This window comes from Heterodontus francisci, chromosome 6 (genome assembly GCF_036365525.1).
Source record: "Heterodontus francisci isolate sHetFra1 chromosome 6, sHetFra1.hap1, whole genome shotgun sequence".
Lineage (NCBI taxonomy): Eukaryota > Metazoa > Chordata > Chondrichthyes > Heterodontiformes > Heterodontidae > Heterodontus > Heterodontus francisci.
This window is the reverse complement of record NC_090376.1, coordinates 52540319-52555066: the sequence shown is the minus strand read 5'-3', so window position 1 is coordinate 52555066 and position 14748 is coordinate 52540319. Positions and strand designations below refer to the sequence as shown.

The 14748-nt window shown below is 42.8% G+C and overlaps 1 protein-coding gene across 5 annotated transcripts in view; it reads right to left on the bottom strand.

Moving 5' to 3' along the window:
• xpo4 (exportin 4) overlaps nucleotides 1-14748 on the bottom strand; it is a 173956-nt gene that overhangs the window by 18643 nt on the left and 140565 nt on the right. For 4 of the 5 annotated variants that reach the window (XM_068033652.1, XM_068033653.1, XM_068033654.1 and 1 more), the window contains one exon: nucleotides 11011-11304. The exons of the other annotated variant lie outside the window; for it this stretch is intronic. In XM_068033652.1, the coding sequence (XP_067889753.1) occupies nucleotides 11011-11304 (294 nt within the window). The remainder of the gene's footprint in view (nucleotides 1-11010; nucleotides 11305-14748) is intronic. 5 annotated transcript variants of the gene reach the window in all.

The following is a 14748-nucleotide window of genomic DNA, read 5'->3' as shown; positions in this document are numbered from 1 at the left end:
TTCCTCTCTCGTCATCCAGGGAGTTCTGGATCTGTTTGCCCCGCCTTTCCCCATCATGGGAATGTACCTTAATTGTGCCGAGCATCTCCCCTTTAAAAGCAGTTCAGTTACATTTTTGCCTTCCAATCTTTGACTCCAATTTACTTGGGCCAGATCTGTTCCCACTCCATTGAAGTTGGCCCCTCCCCAATTAATTTTCTTCACTCTGGATTGCTCCTTGTCCTTTTCCATAGCTAATCTAAATCTAATGATGCTCAGGCCACTGCCCTCTAAATGTTCCTCTACAGTCACTTGATCCACCTCATTCCCCAGAACTAGAACTGGCAATAAAAACAAAAAATGCTGGAAATACTCAGGTCTGGCAGCATCTATGCAGAGAGAAGCACAGTTAATATTTCAGGTCTGTGATCTTGCCTAATGCCTCTTTCCTTGTTGGACTGGAAACATACTGTTGTAGAAAATTATCTTGAACACACTCTAGAAACTCTTACCCCTCTCTACCTTTTACACTATTACTATCCCAGCCTATATTAGAATATAGAAAGTCCATTATAACTACTCCATAATTCTTACAACTCTTTGTAATTTCCTTGCAAATTTATTCTTCTATATCCTTCTCACTAGTTGGTGGCCTAGAGAATACATCCAGCATTGTAATGGTACCTCTGTTTCTTAGGTCTAACCTTGACATCTCTCTCTCTGGCACTGTAATGTTCTCCTTAATAAAGCCACCCCATCTCCTTTCTTTCCCTACCTTTCTTTAATGTAATAAGCTAAATGCAGAAGTGAGAAGAAATTCCCCATTTTGTCTTTCTAAGCTTTCCAGATGATCAGCATTCTACCTTAAGAAACATTTTGTTCTACAAAGAACTAAACAATCCTGAAATGAGTACTATATTTTATACTGGGGTTAAGCCTGTGTCGATCTTATACTGGGATTGAAAAAAAAAGCAACAAGTAAAAAGATGGAGAATGAAAAAGCATAAAGATGAAAAACAAACAAGGGCTTGCCATAATCTTCCAATCTTTCCTGGATATGGGGGAGGTGTCAGAGGATTGGAGAGTGACAAATGTGACACCCTTATTCAAGAAAAGGTGTAACTATAGGCCAGTTAGTTTAACATCAGTGGTGGGTAAGATTTTAGAAACAATAGTTCGGGAAGAAATCAGATACTTGGAGAGGTTCACGTTAATTAAGAATAGTCAGCATAGGTTTGTAAAAGGTAGATCATGCTTGACTGATCTAATTGAGTTTTATTGAAGTAACAGAGAAGGTTGAAGAAGGGAATGCGGTACATGTTTATATGGATTTTGAGAGCATTTGATAAGGTATATAATTTAAACCAATATTTTGCATCGGTCTTCACAGTGGAGGACACTATAAACATCCCACAGATATCAGATAAGCAAGGAGCTAATAGGAGGAAAGATCATAACAGTCTCTATCATGAGGGACAAAGTATTTGACAAACTAATAGGACTAAAGGCAGTCAGGTTGCCAGGACCCGATGGCCTACATCCAAGGGTTTTAAAGGAAGTGGCTGCAGAGATGGTGAAGGCATTGGTCGAAATATTCCAGAACTCAATGGATTCCAGGAGGGTCGCAGCAGATTGGAAAACTGCTAATGTGACGCTCCTGTTCAAGAAGGGAGGGAGACAAAAAGCAGGAAACTATAGACCAGTCAGCCTAACATCGGTCATTGGGAAAATGCTAGAGTCCATTATTAAGGAAGAAATAGCAGGATATTTAGAATAGCCTAACGCAATCAAACAGAGTCAAACATGGTTTTGTGAAGGGGAAATCATGTTTGACAAATTTGCTAGAGTTCTTTGAGGATATAACCAGAGTTGATAAAGGGGAACCGATAGATGTAGTGTATTTGGCTTTCCAGAAGGCATTCAATAAGGTGCCACATAAAAGATTATTCCACAAGCTAGGAGCTTACGGTATTGGTGTAATGCATTAGCATGGATTGAGGATTGGTTAAGTCACAGAAGACAGAGTCGGAATTAATGGGTCTTTTTCAGGTAGGAAGACATAACTAGTGGAGTGCCACAAGGATCAGTCCTAGGGCCTCAATTATTTACTATCTATATTAGTGACTTGGAGGAGGGGGCAGAATGTAATATATCCAAATTTGCTGACGATGCAACAATAGGTGGGAGGGCATGTTGTGATGAGGACAGAATGAATCTGCAAGAGGGTATAGATAGGTTCAGTGAGTGGGCAAAAACTTGGCAAATGGTGTTTTAATATGGGAAAGTGTGAGGTCATGCACTTTGGTAGGAAGAATCAAAAGGCAGATTATTTAAATGGAGAGAGACTCCAAAAAAGTGCAGCACCGAGGGATCTGGGCGTTCTTGCGCATGAAACACAAAAAGTTAGCATGCAAGTGCAGCAGGTAATTAAGGCGGCAAATGGAATTTTGGCCTTTATTGCTAGGGGGTTGGAGTTTAAAAATAGGGAAGTCTTGTTACAACTGTACAGGGTGTTGGTGAGGCCGTACCTGCAGTTTTGATCCGTGTATTTAAGAAAGGATATACTGGCATTGAGGCAGTTCAAAAGAGATTCACTACGCTGATTCCTGGGATGAAGGGATTGACTTATCAAGAACAGCTAAACAGGTTAGGCCTTTATTCATTATCTTTATTCATTAGAGTTTAGAAGAATGAGGGGTGATCTTATTGAAACATACAAGATTCTGAGAGAGTTTGACAGAGTAGATGTTGAGAAGATGTTTCCACTAGTGGGGGAGTCTCAAACTAGGGGACATAGTTACAGAATAAACTATACATTTAAAACTGAGATGCAAAGGAATTTCTTCTGAGGGTAGCGAGTGTCTGAAATTCTCTACCCCAGAGAGTTGTGGAGGCTAGATCATTGAGTGTATTTAAAGAGGAGGTAGATAGATTTTTGAAATATCGGGGAGTTGAGGGCTATGAAGAGCTGGTATGAAAGAGGAGTTGAGGTCTGCGACAGATCAGCCATGATCATATTGAATGGCGGAGCAGGCTTGAGAGGCCGAATGGCCTACTCCTGCTCCTATTTCTTGTGTTATGACATAGAAGACTGGTTAACAAAACTGAGGCTCATGGAATAGGAGGGTCAGTGTTAAATTGGATAAAAATTTGGCTTAAGGACAGAAAACAGCGAGTTGTAGTAAATGGTTGTTTTTCAGCCTGGAGGATGGCAGACAGGTGGTGTTTCCCAAGGGTCAGTGCTGGGACCACTGCTTTTTTTGCTATATATAAATGACTTGGATCTTGGAATATGGAGCAGAATCTCAAAATTTGTCAATGACACCAAACTTGGAGGTGTGGCAAACAGTGAGAATGATATGAACCACCTGCAACAAGACACAGATAGGCTAGCAGAATGGGCAGACAGGTGGCAGATGAAATTTAATATTGACAAGTGTGAGGTGATACATTTTGACAGAAGGAATAGGAAGAGGCAATAAATACTTAATGACATAGTTCTAAAGAGTGTGCAGGAACAGAAGGACCTGAGGGTGCATGTGCATCGATCTTTGAAGATGGCTGGATATATTGAGAGAGTGGTTAGTAAAACATATGGGATCTTAGGCTTCATAATTAGAGGCATTGAGTACAAAAGCAGGGATGTTATGCTGAACCTTTATAAAGCTAGGCCACAACTGGAGTACAGCACCCAGTTCTGGCCACCACACTTTAGGAAGGATGAGAGAGTGCGTCCTGGAGAGGGTGCAGAGGAGATTTACCAGAAAGGTTCCAGGGATGAGGGATTTTAGTTACAAGGTTAGGTTGGAAAAGTTGGAGTTGTTCCCCTTACAACAAAGATGATTAAAAGATGATTTAATAGAGGTGTACAAGATTATGACAGGCTTGGATAGGTTAGACAAGGAAAAACTGTTCCTATTAATTAATGGTACGAGGACCAGGGGAAACAGATTGAAGGGTTTGGGCAAGAGGTGCAAGGGGAATATGAGGAAGAACTTTTTTTTACGCAGCGGGTGGTAATGACCTGGAACTCTGTCCACAAGTTTGGTGGAGGCAGAGAAAAATCAATGACTTCAAAAGGAAATTCGATGGCCACTTGAAGAAAATAAACTTGCAGGGCTAGGGGGATCCAGCAGGGTAGCGGCACTGAATAGATAGCTATGTGGAGGGCTGGCATGGACTCGATGGGCAAAATGGACTCTCTTCTGTGCCACAAATTACCGAGGAACAGTAAGACAACGTGCATTTGTACAAAAACTTGATTGCAATAAAACATTCAAAGGCATTTCATCTAATGTTCACCGAAAAGTAGTGGGAGAATTAGAAAGTTGGCCTAGCACAGTCAAACTGTTTTCAAGAGGTTTTTAAAGTTGACAAGGAAAGTTACAACACAAGGAGATTTAGGTTTCGGGGGATCTGGATGACTGAAAGATCTATACCAAAGGAAGGAATATCAGGAAAGGGGTAGATGATGCACTGAGGCTGAAGACAAAGGGTCTGTGATATAGAATTAGTGGAGGCTACAGAGTAAGATAGGCAAGGCCACAAAAGAATTTTGTAAAGAAGGCCAAAAATTTTGAATTAGGTGCATTGGGACACAGGCCTTGAAATCAAAGACAGAGCAGAACTTAGTCTTGGACTGGATGTGTGAGACAGACTTTGGAAGCTTTGAAGTTTGTTTTGAGAGAAACTCAGGAACCTGATGAGATGACATTTGAAAAGTTGATTGAGATTTTTTTAAAAAGCTCTTGGATAAGGGTTTCAGTAGTAGCAGTGTAGGCAGGTAATACTGTAGAGGTGGAATTATATATTCTTAGTTACAGTTAAGCTACAGAGTTTGAAGATCAGCAGGTGTAGGACACCAAGATTGTGCACCTTCTGGGGAAACTACAAACATCTCACACAGACATACTGAGCCAAACTGATGCTAGGGGAAGATTGTAATTAGAGAATTAAAAGCTGTTTGGTAACAAGACTAAAGGAGACATCAACTCGATGACCGAATGACCACCTTCTGTGCTGTAAATGACTGAGAAGCTAGGGGATGTTGGCAAAAACATTAAAAAGTACTGAACTTAGGAAGGTGTTAAAACAAGGGTTTTCAAGAAGGTGGAAGAGGATGAAGTGGGGAAAAATGCTAGAAGATCCAGATGGAAATTGGTAATGATGACTGTTTGCCACCAAGTTGCCTTGGCGGGGAACATGGTAAAACGTTTAGCCAGGTAAGTGACTACAGTACAGAATCGGTTTTGGGAGTTAAGAGGCTATAATTGGATCCACAAACAATTAATGAAGCAGTAAATTCTTTCAGCTCCTTGATGGATTATTGAGTCATTCTAGAAACAGTAAAGCAAACACAAATTTAAAATTTAGGAAATAAGGCCTAGACTTTTAAACTTCAATGCTCGCCCCTGTCCAAGGAGAGGTGTGTGGTAAAATTGAGATGGAAGTGGCACTGCACACAATGTCTGATGTAACCATTAAGAGTTGTCCTTACAAAGCATATGGTTTTCTGGAACTGACATTTTGTACTGATACATGATGCATTGTCTTCCACCAACAATATTTTGTCCATATATCAACATACAAGCTAGTGACCATCTGCAACACTGTAAAACACTTCCATTTAGCAATGAATGATTTTATGGTGAGAGGAACAAAGTGTAGTGAGGTGGATAGAACAATAATAAAGGTCACAAATAGGAAAGTAAATTCCAGCTATCTGGAATTTGTATTCAGGTGGATTGGATTTAGGAACGTGCAATCTTTATGAATTATACATGCTGAGGTGTCAACAAACAGCATGAAGCTGGTCAAGCTTTTCAGCATTTGGAAATACAGCATTCAGCTGCTGTTGGTAAGCCCTCGGAAATTTTTCAGAGGCAGTTGTATGAGCAGCATGGGACTGAGTACTATTATTGTATAAGAAGTGGAGGTGCTCAATCATATTGGCGTGCTTCCAAAGCTACTGAGCCTTACAGCATCAATGGCACATTATTTGTGAATAATGTGCACTACATCACTGGGAGAGAATATTCCACTTTTTAATGACAGTTATCCATCATAATAATGATATGGTTGCTAATGTAAAAAACAGATTACTGAATCATAGGAATGGATTAGCCATTCAGCTCCTCGGACCTGCTCACCATTCAATTAGATCACAACTGATCTGCACCTCAACTCCTTATCCCTTGATGCCCATGCCCAACAAAAATATATCTCAGTCATGAAAGCTCCAAATGTCCTTGCATCCACAGACTTTTGATGAGTTCCAAATTTCTACTACCCTGTGAGTGGAAAAAGTGATTCCGGATTTCACTTCAGAATTGCCTAGCTCCAGTTTTAAGATTATGTCATCTTGTTCTTGATTTGTCCAAAGAAAATGGCTTCTCTGGATCTAGCCTACAAAATCATAAAATTTTTAACGCCTCGATCAGATCACCCCTCAATCTCCTATGCTCAAGGGAATACAGGCCAAGTTTATGCCATGTGTCCTTAAAATTCAACTTTCTCAGCCTTTGTATAATCCTGAAGAATCTGGGTTGCACTCCCTCCACCAAAGCCAATATATCCTTCCTATGGCGTGATGCCTAGACTGAATGCAGTATTCCAGATGGGGTTTGACCAAAGCTCAACAAAACTGAAGCATAACTTCCTCCCTTTTGTATTCCAGCCCCCTTGAGACAAATGCCAAACATTCCATTAGCCTTTTAATTGCTTTTTGCACAAGTCTACTATACCTATTATGTGCATTTGAATTCCCAAATCTAGTTCCTAATTTTTCACATTTAGAAAATACTCCCATTTATTTTTCTTTGGTACAAAGTGGATAATCTCTCACTTGCTCGCATTGAACTCCGATTTGCAATAGTTTTGCCCACTCACTTAATTTGTCTATGTCCCTTAGCAACTTCCTTCTCCCATCTGCACTAATTACTGTCCCTCCTAACTTAGTGTCATCTGCAAACTTGGATATACAAGATTTTATTCCTTCAGCCAAGTCATTAAATAATTATGTTGAAAAGCTGAGGCCCCAAAATGGATTCCCAGAATACACCACTTGTCATATTCTGCCAATCTTTTATCCCCATTCTCTATCTCCTACCTCCCAAACAATATCCAACCCAAGTCAAAAAGCTACTACCTCCAATTCCATGCACTGATTTTTAATAATTTATGTGGAACCTTATCGAATGCCTTCTGGAATCCTGACAGCTAACATCTATAGACAATCCCTTATCTACCCTAATTGTGACCTCCTAAAAACATTCAACTAGATTGGAAACACAATAAAAGCATTATTGAGAGGGGTAGAATGGTGAGAGACCTTGGCGTGCATGTCCACAGGTCCATGAACGTGACAGGACAGGTAGATAGAGTGGTTAAGGCGGCATATGGAATGTTTTCCTTTATTGGACAAGGTATAGAATACAAAAGCAGGGATGTAATGCTGGAGCTGTATAAAACGCTGGTTAGGCCACAGCTGGAGTATTGCATACAGTTCTGGTCACCACATCATAGAAAGGACATAATTGCTCTGGATAGAGTACAGAGGAGATTTACAAGAACGTTGCCAGGACTTTAAAGTTGCAGCTATGCGGAAAGATTGGATCAGCTAGGGTTATTTTCCTTAGAACAGAGAAGGCTGAGGGGTGACTTAATTGAGGTGCACAAAATTATGATGGGCCTAAACAGAGTAAGCAAGGGCCTGTTTCCCCTAGTGGAGGAGGTGTCAATTACCAGGGGGCACAGATTTAAGGTGATTGGTAAAAGGATTAGAGGAGACATGAGAAAAAAGTTTTTCATGCAGAAGGTGGTGGGTGTCTGGAATTCACTGCCTGAATCGGTGGTGGAGGCAGAAACCCCCAACTCTTTTAAAAGGTACCTGGACAGTTAATTCACAACTTTTAACTGTATTGTACAAAGAAATGGGACATATTGTCAGCAATTCTGTGGCTTCTGGGAGGAGAGAAGGGGACATCCTGATTTGCCTCTATGAATTGCACGACTAAGTCCCCATCTTTCTTGTGGATAACCACTCCCTTGTTTGACCATCTCCACTGGATTGACTGTTGTAGCATTTTTGACACATTTGAATTTAAAACATTATCACTTTAGAGATCAGTAGTGAGTGTGTTCACTATTAAAGGCCAACTGAAGCACACTCACAAGCCTGCCTTGTGATCTTCACAAGTAGAGAAGGGATCTTTGTTCTTTTAAGACACTGGAGGACTTTGTGCAAGGAGGTGATTTCTCATTTGAATACATTGCAATTATTCAACATTTAGTACTTTCCAGAACAATAAAGTTGGACAATTTCATCAGTAACCCTTGCATCACCAAGCTGACATCTGAAATAAAATAGACACTGAAATAATGAGGAAAGCCTCATTGAATTTGCATATGGTAAAACAATGACACTGTGGTTTTCAGAGAGGTAACTAGCCAATCTTTGGTTGTCCATATAATGCAAATTTCCTGAATTAGCACAAGCGCAGATGCAAAATAAAAGCAAAATACTGCAGTTGCTGGAAATCTGAAATAAAAACAAAGTTCTGGAAATACTCAGCAGGACTGGCAACTCTGTTTCTCTCTCCAAAGATGCTAATGTTTCAGGTTTCTCTCTCCACTGATGCTGCCAGACCGGCTGAGTAAAAGGCTAAAACTTTACTTTTGGACCAATGTCTTACTGACTTACAATGACATATCAAAATAGTCTGAAATATTCCTCCCATGGACCAGGAAACAAACAATAACTGTGGGTCAATGCAAATTATAAACCAGGGTTGTCCAAGCTTTTCAGGCGGAGGGTCGCATTATGATTTTTGCTTGGCCTGGGGGGGCTGGGTGAGCTAATTTCGAAAGATAAAGGCATTAAAAACTTATCTTACTAATAAAAACAAATGTGCATTTTGCTGAAGCTTTAAATGAGAAGACTAATTTATTGACTTACTTTCTCGTCACTATATTTAAAACTGATTTAGTGACATTCTTGGCATTGCTTTTGCTTGCATAAATAGTCAGTCTCTGCCTGCACATTTGATGTAGCAATGCAGAGTATTCTGGGTAGATGTCCATCTTTCAGCAGAGACCTTGATCTCTTTCCCCCCCATTACCCCTGTGTGTGTGTCTCATTCTCTCTCGCCTCCCCCCACCCCTCTAGGACTAGGGGACAGATCGAAAGTTTTGTGCAAAAGATGCAGGAGGAATATGAGGAAGCACTTTTTTTTTAAGCAGCGAGTGATAATGACCTGGAACTTGCTACCCGCAAGGGTGGTGAAGTGGAGATGAACAATGACTTCAAAAGAAAGTTGGATGGCCACCTGACAAAAAGAGACTTGCAGGGCTACGGGGACGGACCGGGCCAGGGCGACGGGGACGGACTGCATAGCTCCACTGAGAGCCGGCATGGGTTCGATGAACAGAATGGCTTCCTTCTGTGCCGTAAGTAAATGGCTCTGACTGCCTCTCCAGCCACCCTCTCTCCCTGCCCCTCTCCAGCCACCCTCTCACCCTCCCTCGCTCTCTGCCCCTCTCCAGCCACCCTCTCATCCTCCCTCCCTCTGCCCCTCTCCAGCCACCCTCTCACTCCCTCCCTCTGTCCCTCGCCAGCCACCCTCCCTTCCCTCTAACCCTCCCCAGCCAGCCACCCTCCCTCTCTGCCCCTCCCCAGCCAGCCACCCTCCCTCTCTGCCCCTCTCCAGCCACCCTCCCTCCTTGCCCCTCTCCAGCCACCCTCCCTCCTTGCCCCTCTCCAGCCACCCTATCGCCCTCCCTCCTTGCCCCTCTCCAGCCACCCTATCGCCCTTCCTCCCTGCCCCTCTCCAGCCACCCTCCCTCCTTGCCCCTCTCCAGCCACCCTATCGCCCTGCCCCTCTCCAGCCACCCTATCGCCCTGCCCCTCTCCAGCCACCCTATCGCCCTCCCCCTCTCCAGCCACCCTATCGCCCTCCCCCTCTCCAGCCACCCTATCGCCCTCCCCCTCTCCAGCCACCCTATCGCCCTCCCCCTCTCCAGCCACCCTATCGCCCTCCCCCTCTCCAGCCACCCTATCGCCCTCCCCCTCTCCAGCCACCCTATCGCCCTCCCCCTCTCCAGCCACCCTATCGCCCTCCCCCTCTCCAGCCACCCTATCGCCCTCCCCCTCTCCAGCCACCCTATCGCCCTCCCCCTCTCCAGCCACCCTATCGCCCTCCCTCCCTCCAGCCACCCTATCGCCCTCCCTCCCTCCAGCCACCCTCCCTCTCTGCCCCTCTCCAGCCACCCTCCCCCTCCCTCACCGCCCCTCTCCAGCCACCCTCCATCCCTCGCTCTCTGCCCCTCTCCAGCCCCCTTGTCTCCAGTGTTCCCCACTCCCTCCCCCTTTTGCTCCCTGTTCCCTCCCCCACTCCGTCTATCCCACCCTCCCTGTTTTCTCCACCCCCCCTCCCTGTTCTCCCCTCCCCTCTGTTACCACCCATTTCTCCCCATCCTCCCTCTCCCCGTTTCCCCCCTCCCCTCTGTCACACAGATGCAGAAGGTCGTTGTCAGTTTCACAGCTGACGGCTCTTCCCGATGTCAGCAGCTATTACCCAACAGACTCGGGGTTTTCCAGTGGGCTTTTTAAAAAAGTCAGAACCCGCCAGAAAACCCAGAGTCTGTTGGGAATCGACTGTTCCTGATGTCAGCTGTGAAACTGACAGAGCAATAGTTTAAAAGTCAGTCCGACAAAGGGAAATTTCTCAACTCCAGTCACGGTGAGGATGAGGCATGGCCCTGGGAACAGATTACATCCGCAGGCCAGATGGCAATGTTTAGCAGGCCGTATCCTGGCTGTATGTTGGACAACCCCGTTATAAACCATCCAGTTTTGGAGAAAGGCCACAGACCTGAAACATTGACACTGCTTCTCTTTCCACAGATGCGGCCAGACCTGAATATTTCCAGCACTTTGTTTTTATTATAAACAATCCGGTTGTTTTCCAGTAAAAAAAAGTCTTAACAAGTGAAGATATGTGGAAGAAAGTAGCTTTGACAGATTTTACTTACCTCTCCAAGATAACAGATTTGTTTATGTGCGACTTCAACAAAAACCTCTATGATCAAGTTAACAGTCTCAGGTGTGTTCTTGTAAATTTCCATTAAACCAATGCAATTAGTGAGAAAGTCCATTAAAAAGGTGAAGAGAATGGCTACATTGTCTATCTGTGTTGCTTCAGCTATTCCACAAAGTGCCTCCAGTGTAGCAACGATCTCCTGCTTCACCTCCTCTTCCTGACAGATCTGTTGAAAGTTTTCTTGGTTTATAACATTAAGAAATCGCTGTTGGAGTGGCTGGAGAACCTAGAAAAATATATTTTACAAATATATGATAAAAATGAGTCATTATGGAACATTGCTCATCTTGAGATAAGGGTTTCAAAAAACATAAATCAAATTTTGTTCCTCATGATGCTATGACCCTCCCTTGGAGATGATCAAAATAAGAGGAAGTGCGATCTACTTGGAAACTTTCTGATTAGAAATTAGTTCTGCCAGATTTCTACAGATAAATTAAATATCCAAAGTCCTCAAATGGACAACTGTATGACAGCTCAACTTGCATATCACAAGACTCTTAAAACTACAAATTTGCATTCTAGTTTTGATCTCCTTGATTAGAGAGCTAGGGAGCTTGCATGACAGCATACTCTAATTTGAGTCTGAAGCACATGGATTTGCACCGTAACAACAACTTATATTTATATAGCACCTTAAAATAAAACATCCCAAGGCACTTCACAGGAGCATTATAAAACAAAATATGACATCGAGCCACATAAGGAGGTATTAGGTAAGATGACCATAGGCTTGCTCAGAGGTGTAGGAAAAGAATTCCAGAGCTTAGGTCCTAAGTAGTAGGTTAGGATTTATTATGTATTCTTCGTTATCCACAAGTTGAGTTCAAAGAATCACTACGATGGCCTAACACAAAAAATCAGATTCAGCCACATGACTGCCAGATCAAATCCGTCAAGCTGCTCTTATCCCATGTATGCATAATGCTTGATGTTGCTTTTCCCACTGCAACATACTAACTCCTAAAGCCAAAGTCTTTAAAAATTCTGAATTCAATGCTAGTGATGCTGCCCCAAGCCTTTCTTTCTATTGAATACCAGATGGCATGAAATGAACAAAAATTCCAAATAATGCTGATGTCAAATGGTTTTCATGCACCATTTATCTTCAAGTATCTAATGATCAATGGTAATGAATCAGCAGACCCAATGTTCAGGCTTATGCTTATAATGGAGCAAATCTTGATTGCAGCACTCAACTATAGATTAAAATCAGGCATACGTGACAACAAAAGGGTAGCATTGCTATCGAGCTACCCACCTTTAGATGACAAAACGCACAGTAAGCAATTGGCCTGAGATGTTGCCGTTGTATTTACATTTCACATTTTAAGTATCCGATATTCAGACAGGAAACTGAAATGGCTTTTTTTTCCCCATTCATTCATGGGATGTGGGTGTCGCTGGCTAGGTCAGCATTTATGCCCATCCCTAATTGTCTTTGAGAAACTGAATGGCTTGCTCGGCCATTTCAGAGGGCATTTAAGAGTCAACCACATTGCTGTGAGACTGGAGTCACATGTAGACCAGACCAGGCAAGGACAGCAGTTTTCCTTCCCTAAAAAGGAATTAGTGAACCAGATGGGTTTTTGTGACAATCGACAATGGTTTCATGGTCATCATTAGACTACCTTTTTTTTAAAATTCCAGATTTATTACTTGAATTCAAATTTCACCAATTACCACGGTGGTATTCGAACCCATGTCCCCACTATTAGCCTGGGCCTCTAGATTACTGGTCCAGTGACATTACCACTACGCTACCTCCTCCCCTCTAATTGATTACAGCAACCCTCCTTAATATTAGCCAATGCCTCACGTGAGGGGATCTGTATCATTTGATACAAAGATAAATCTTTCAAAACTTTTAACTTTGCATATGATTAGGTATTCAATTAATCTAAGGTTGTTTTAAAAGGAGAAGCAATTGCTTTAAATCTGCACTTAACTTGTCAAATGATTTTCCCATCTCTCCTGAAGGCAGAGACTCATTATTGGGTACATTTCCACAGTGCTGACTTGTACCTCACCCAATGGGCCATTCTTGATACTTCAGCCTAGATATTCCTGGATCCTGGATACAGAGGTATAAGTGTGGCTGAGTAGGAATTTTCCTGAATTCAGAGAAGCCTGACTCCTTCACAAATCAGCTAATTTCAATAATGTTGGCAGAATATGGGTGGTTGACATACCAACAAGAAAAAATCTTTTATATAGCGCCTTCTGCAATCATAGGATGTCTCAAAGCACTTTACAACCAATGAAGTACTTTTGAAGTGTAGTGGCTGTTGTATTGTAGGATACGTGGCAGCCAATTTGCACACAGCATGCTCCCACAAACAGCAATGTTGATTGAGGGATAAATATTGGCCAGAACACTAGGGATAACTCCTCTGCACTTCTTCCAAATAGTGCCATGGGATCTTTTACGTTCACAAGAGAGGGCAGACACGGCGTTGGTTTAACATCTCACCCAAAACACAGCATCTCCAACAGTGTAGCACTCCCTCAGTACTGCAATGGAGTGTCAGCCTCGATTTCTGTGCTCAAGTCCTGGAATGGAACTTGAACCCACAACCTTCTGACTCAGAGGCAAGTGCTACCAACTGAGCCACAGCTGACACAAAGGCCAGGTATGCCAAGAAAGCCTGGAAAATTCAGGAATGGGAGCAGATCAAGCGTGCAACTTACAGTCCATGCAGTTAATAGCTGGGCAGGCTCTTGGAAGGACTGAAATGCTGTTGCAACAGAAGAGAAAAGGCAAGTATCTAACTTCTTTAAGGTTGAGGTGTTGCTGGTCCAAATTAGAGGAGAGAGATGCAATAGTTGGATTATCAGGGCAGAAACCATCACATACTGCAGTCTAGGCTATGCAAAAGGAGGCAATTGTAGCTGTGAGTGGGATTTCCGTGCAGTAAGAAATTTAATGACTTCACTATCATCAAAAGTTAGAGCATTTCAAGTGAATAATAGGGCAGATAACGATGACATGTGGGTTTTCCCTACATTAGTCATTCTTCTTTTTTTAAAAACTTCCATTTATATGTGCTGTTCACATCCTTAGAATGTCCCAAAGCACTTCACCCAAAAAGTACATCATCTGAATTGTAGTCACTATTTAACTGTAGGGAAATACAAACAGCAAGTTACCACAAACAGTAATGAGATAAATGACTCTTCAACCAATTTCACTAAAACAGATAAACGAACAAATGTTGGCCAAGACATCACAGAACTCGCATGTCTTTTTCAACAGTGCTTTGGATGGCCACCTGAGGGGGAAAAACAGAGCCTCAATTTATGTCTCATTCAAAAGATGAAGTAATTGCATAGCACCATGTTTCTTGTTCGAGAAACAAAGTCACTTAGCAGCACTCACATCAAATGTGTCACGTCCTGCAAAGCTTGCCAGCACACTGAAGTCTCACAGCCAAGGTTCTTGCTCCCTTAAACTCACCATAATGGTCATCCACGAATCCTGACCGACAGTAACTGCAGGATCTGGAGACTGCTGCAGCCAAGTAACACCAAGCATTTCTTCTGCAGGAGAAGGCAATACATGCCAGAGATCTCTAGGCCACTGGAGGAGGACATGCCAACATATGACATTTAACAGCATACGAAGATGAAGCAATGGCAATAATTGGCTTCCACTCTACCCTGGCAGCTC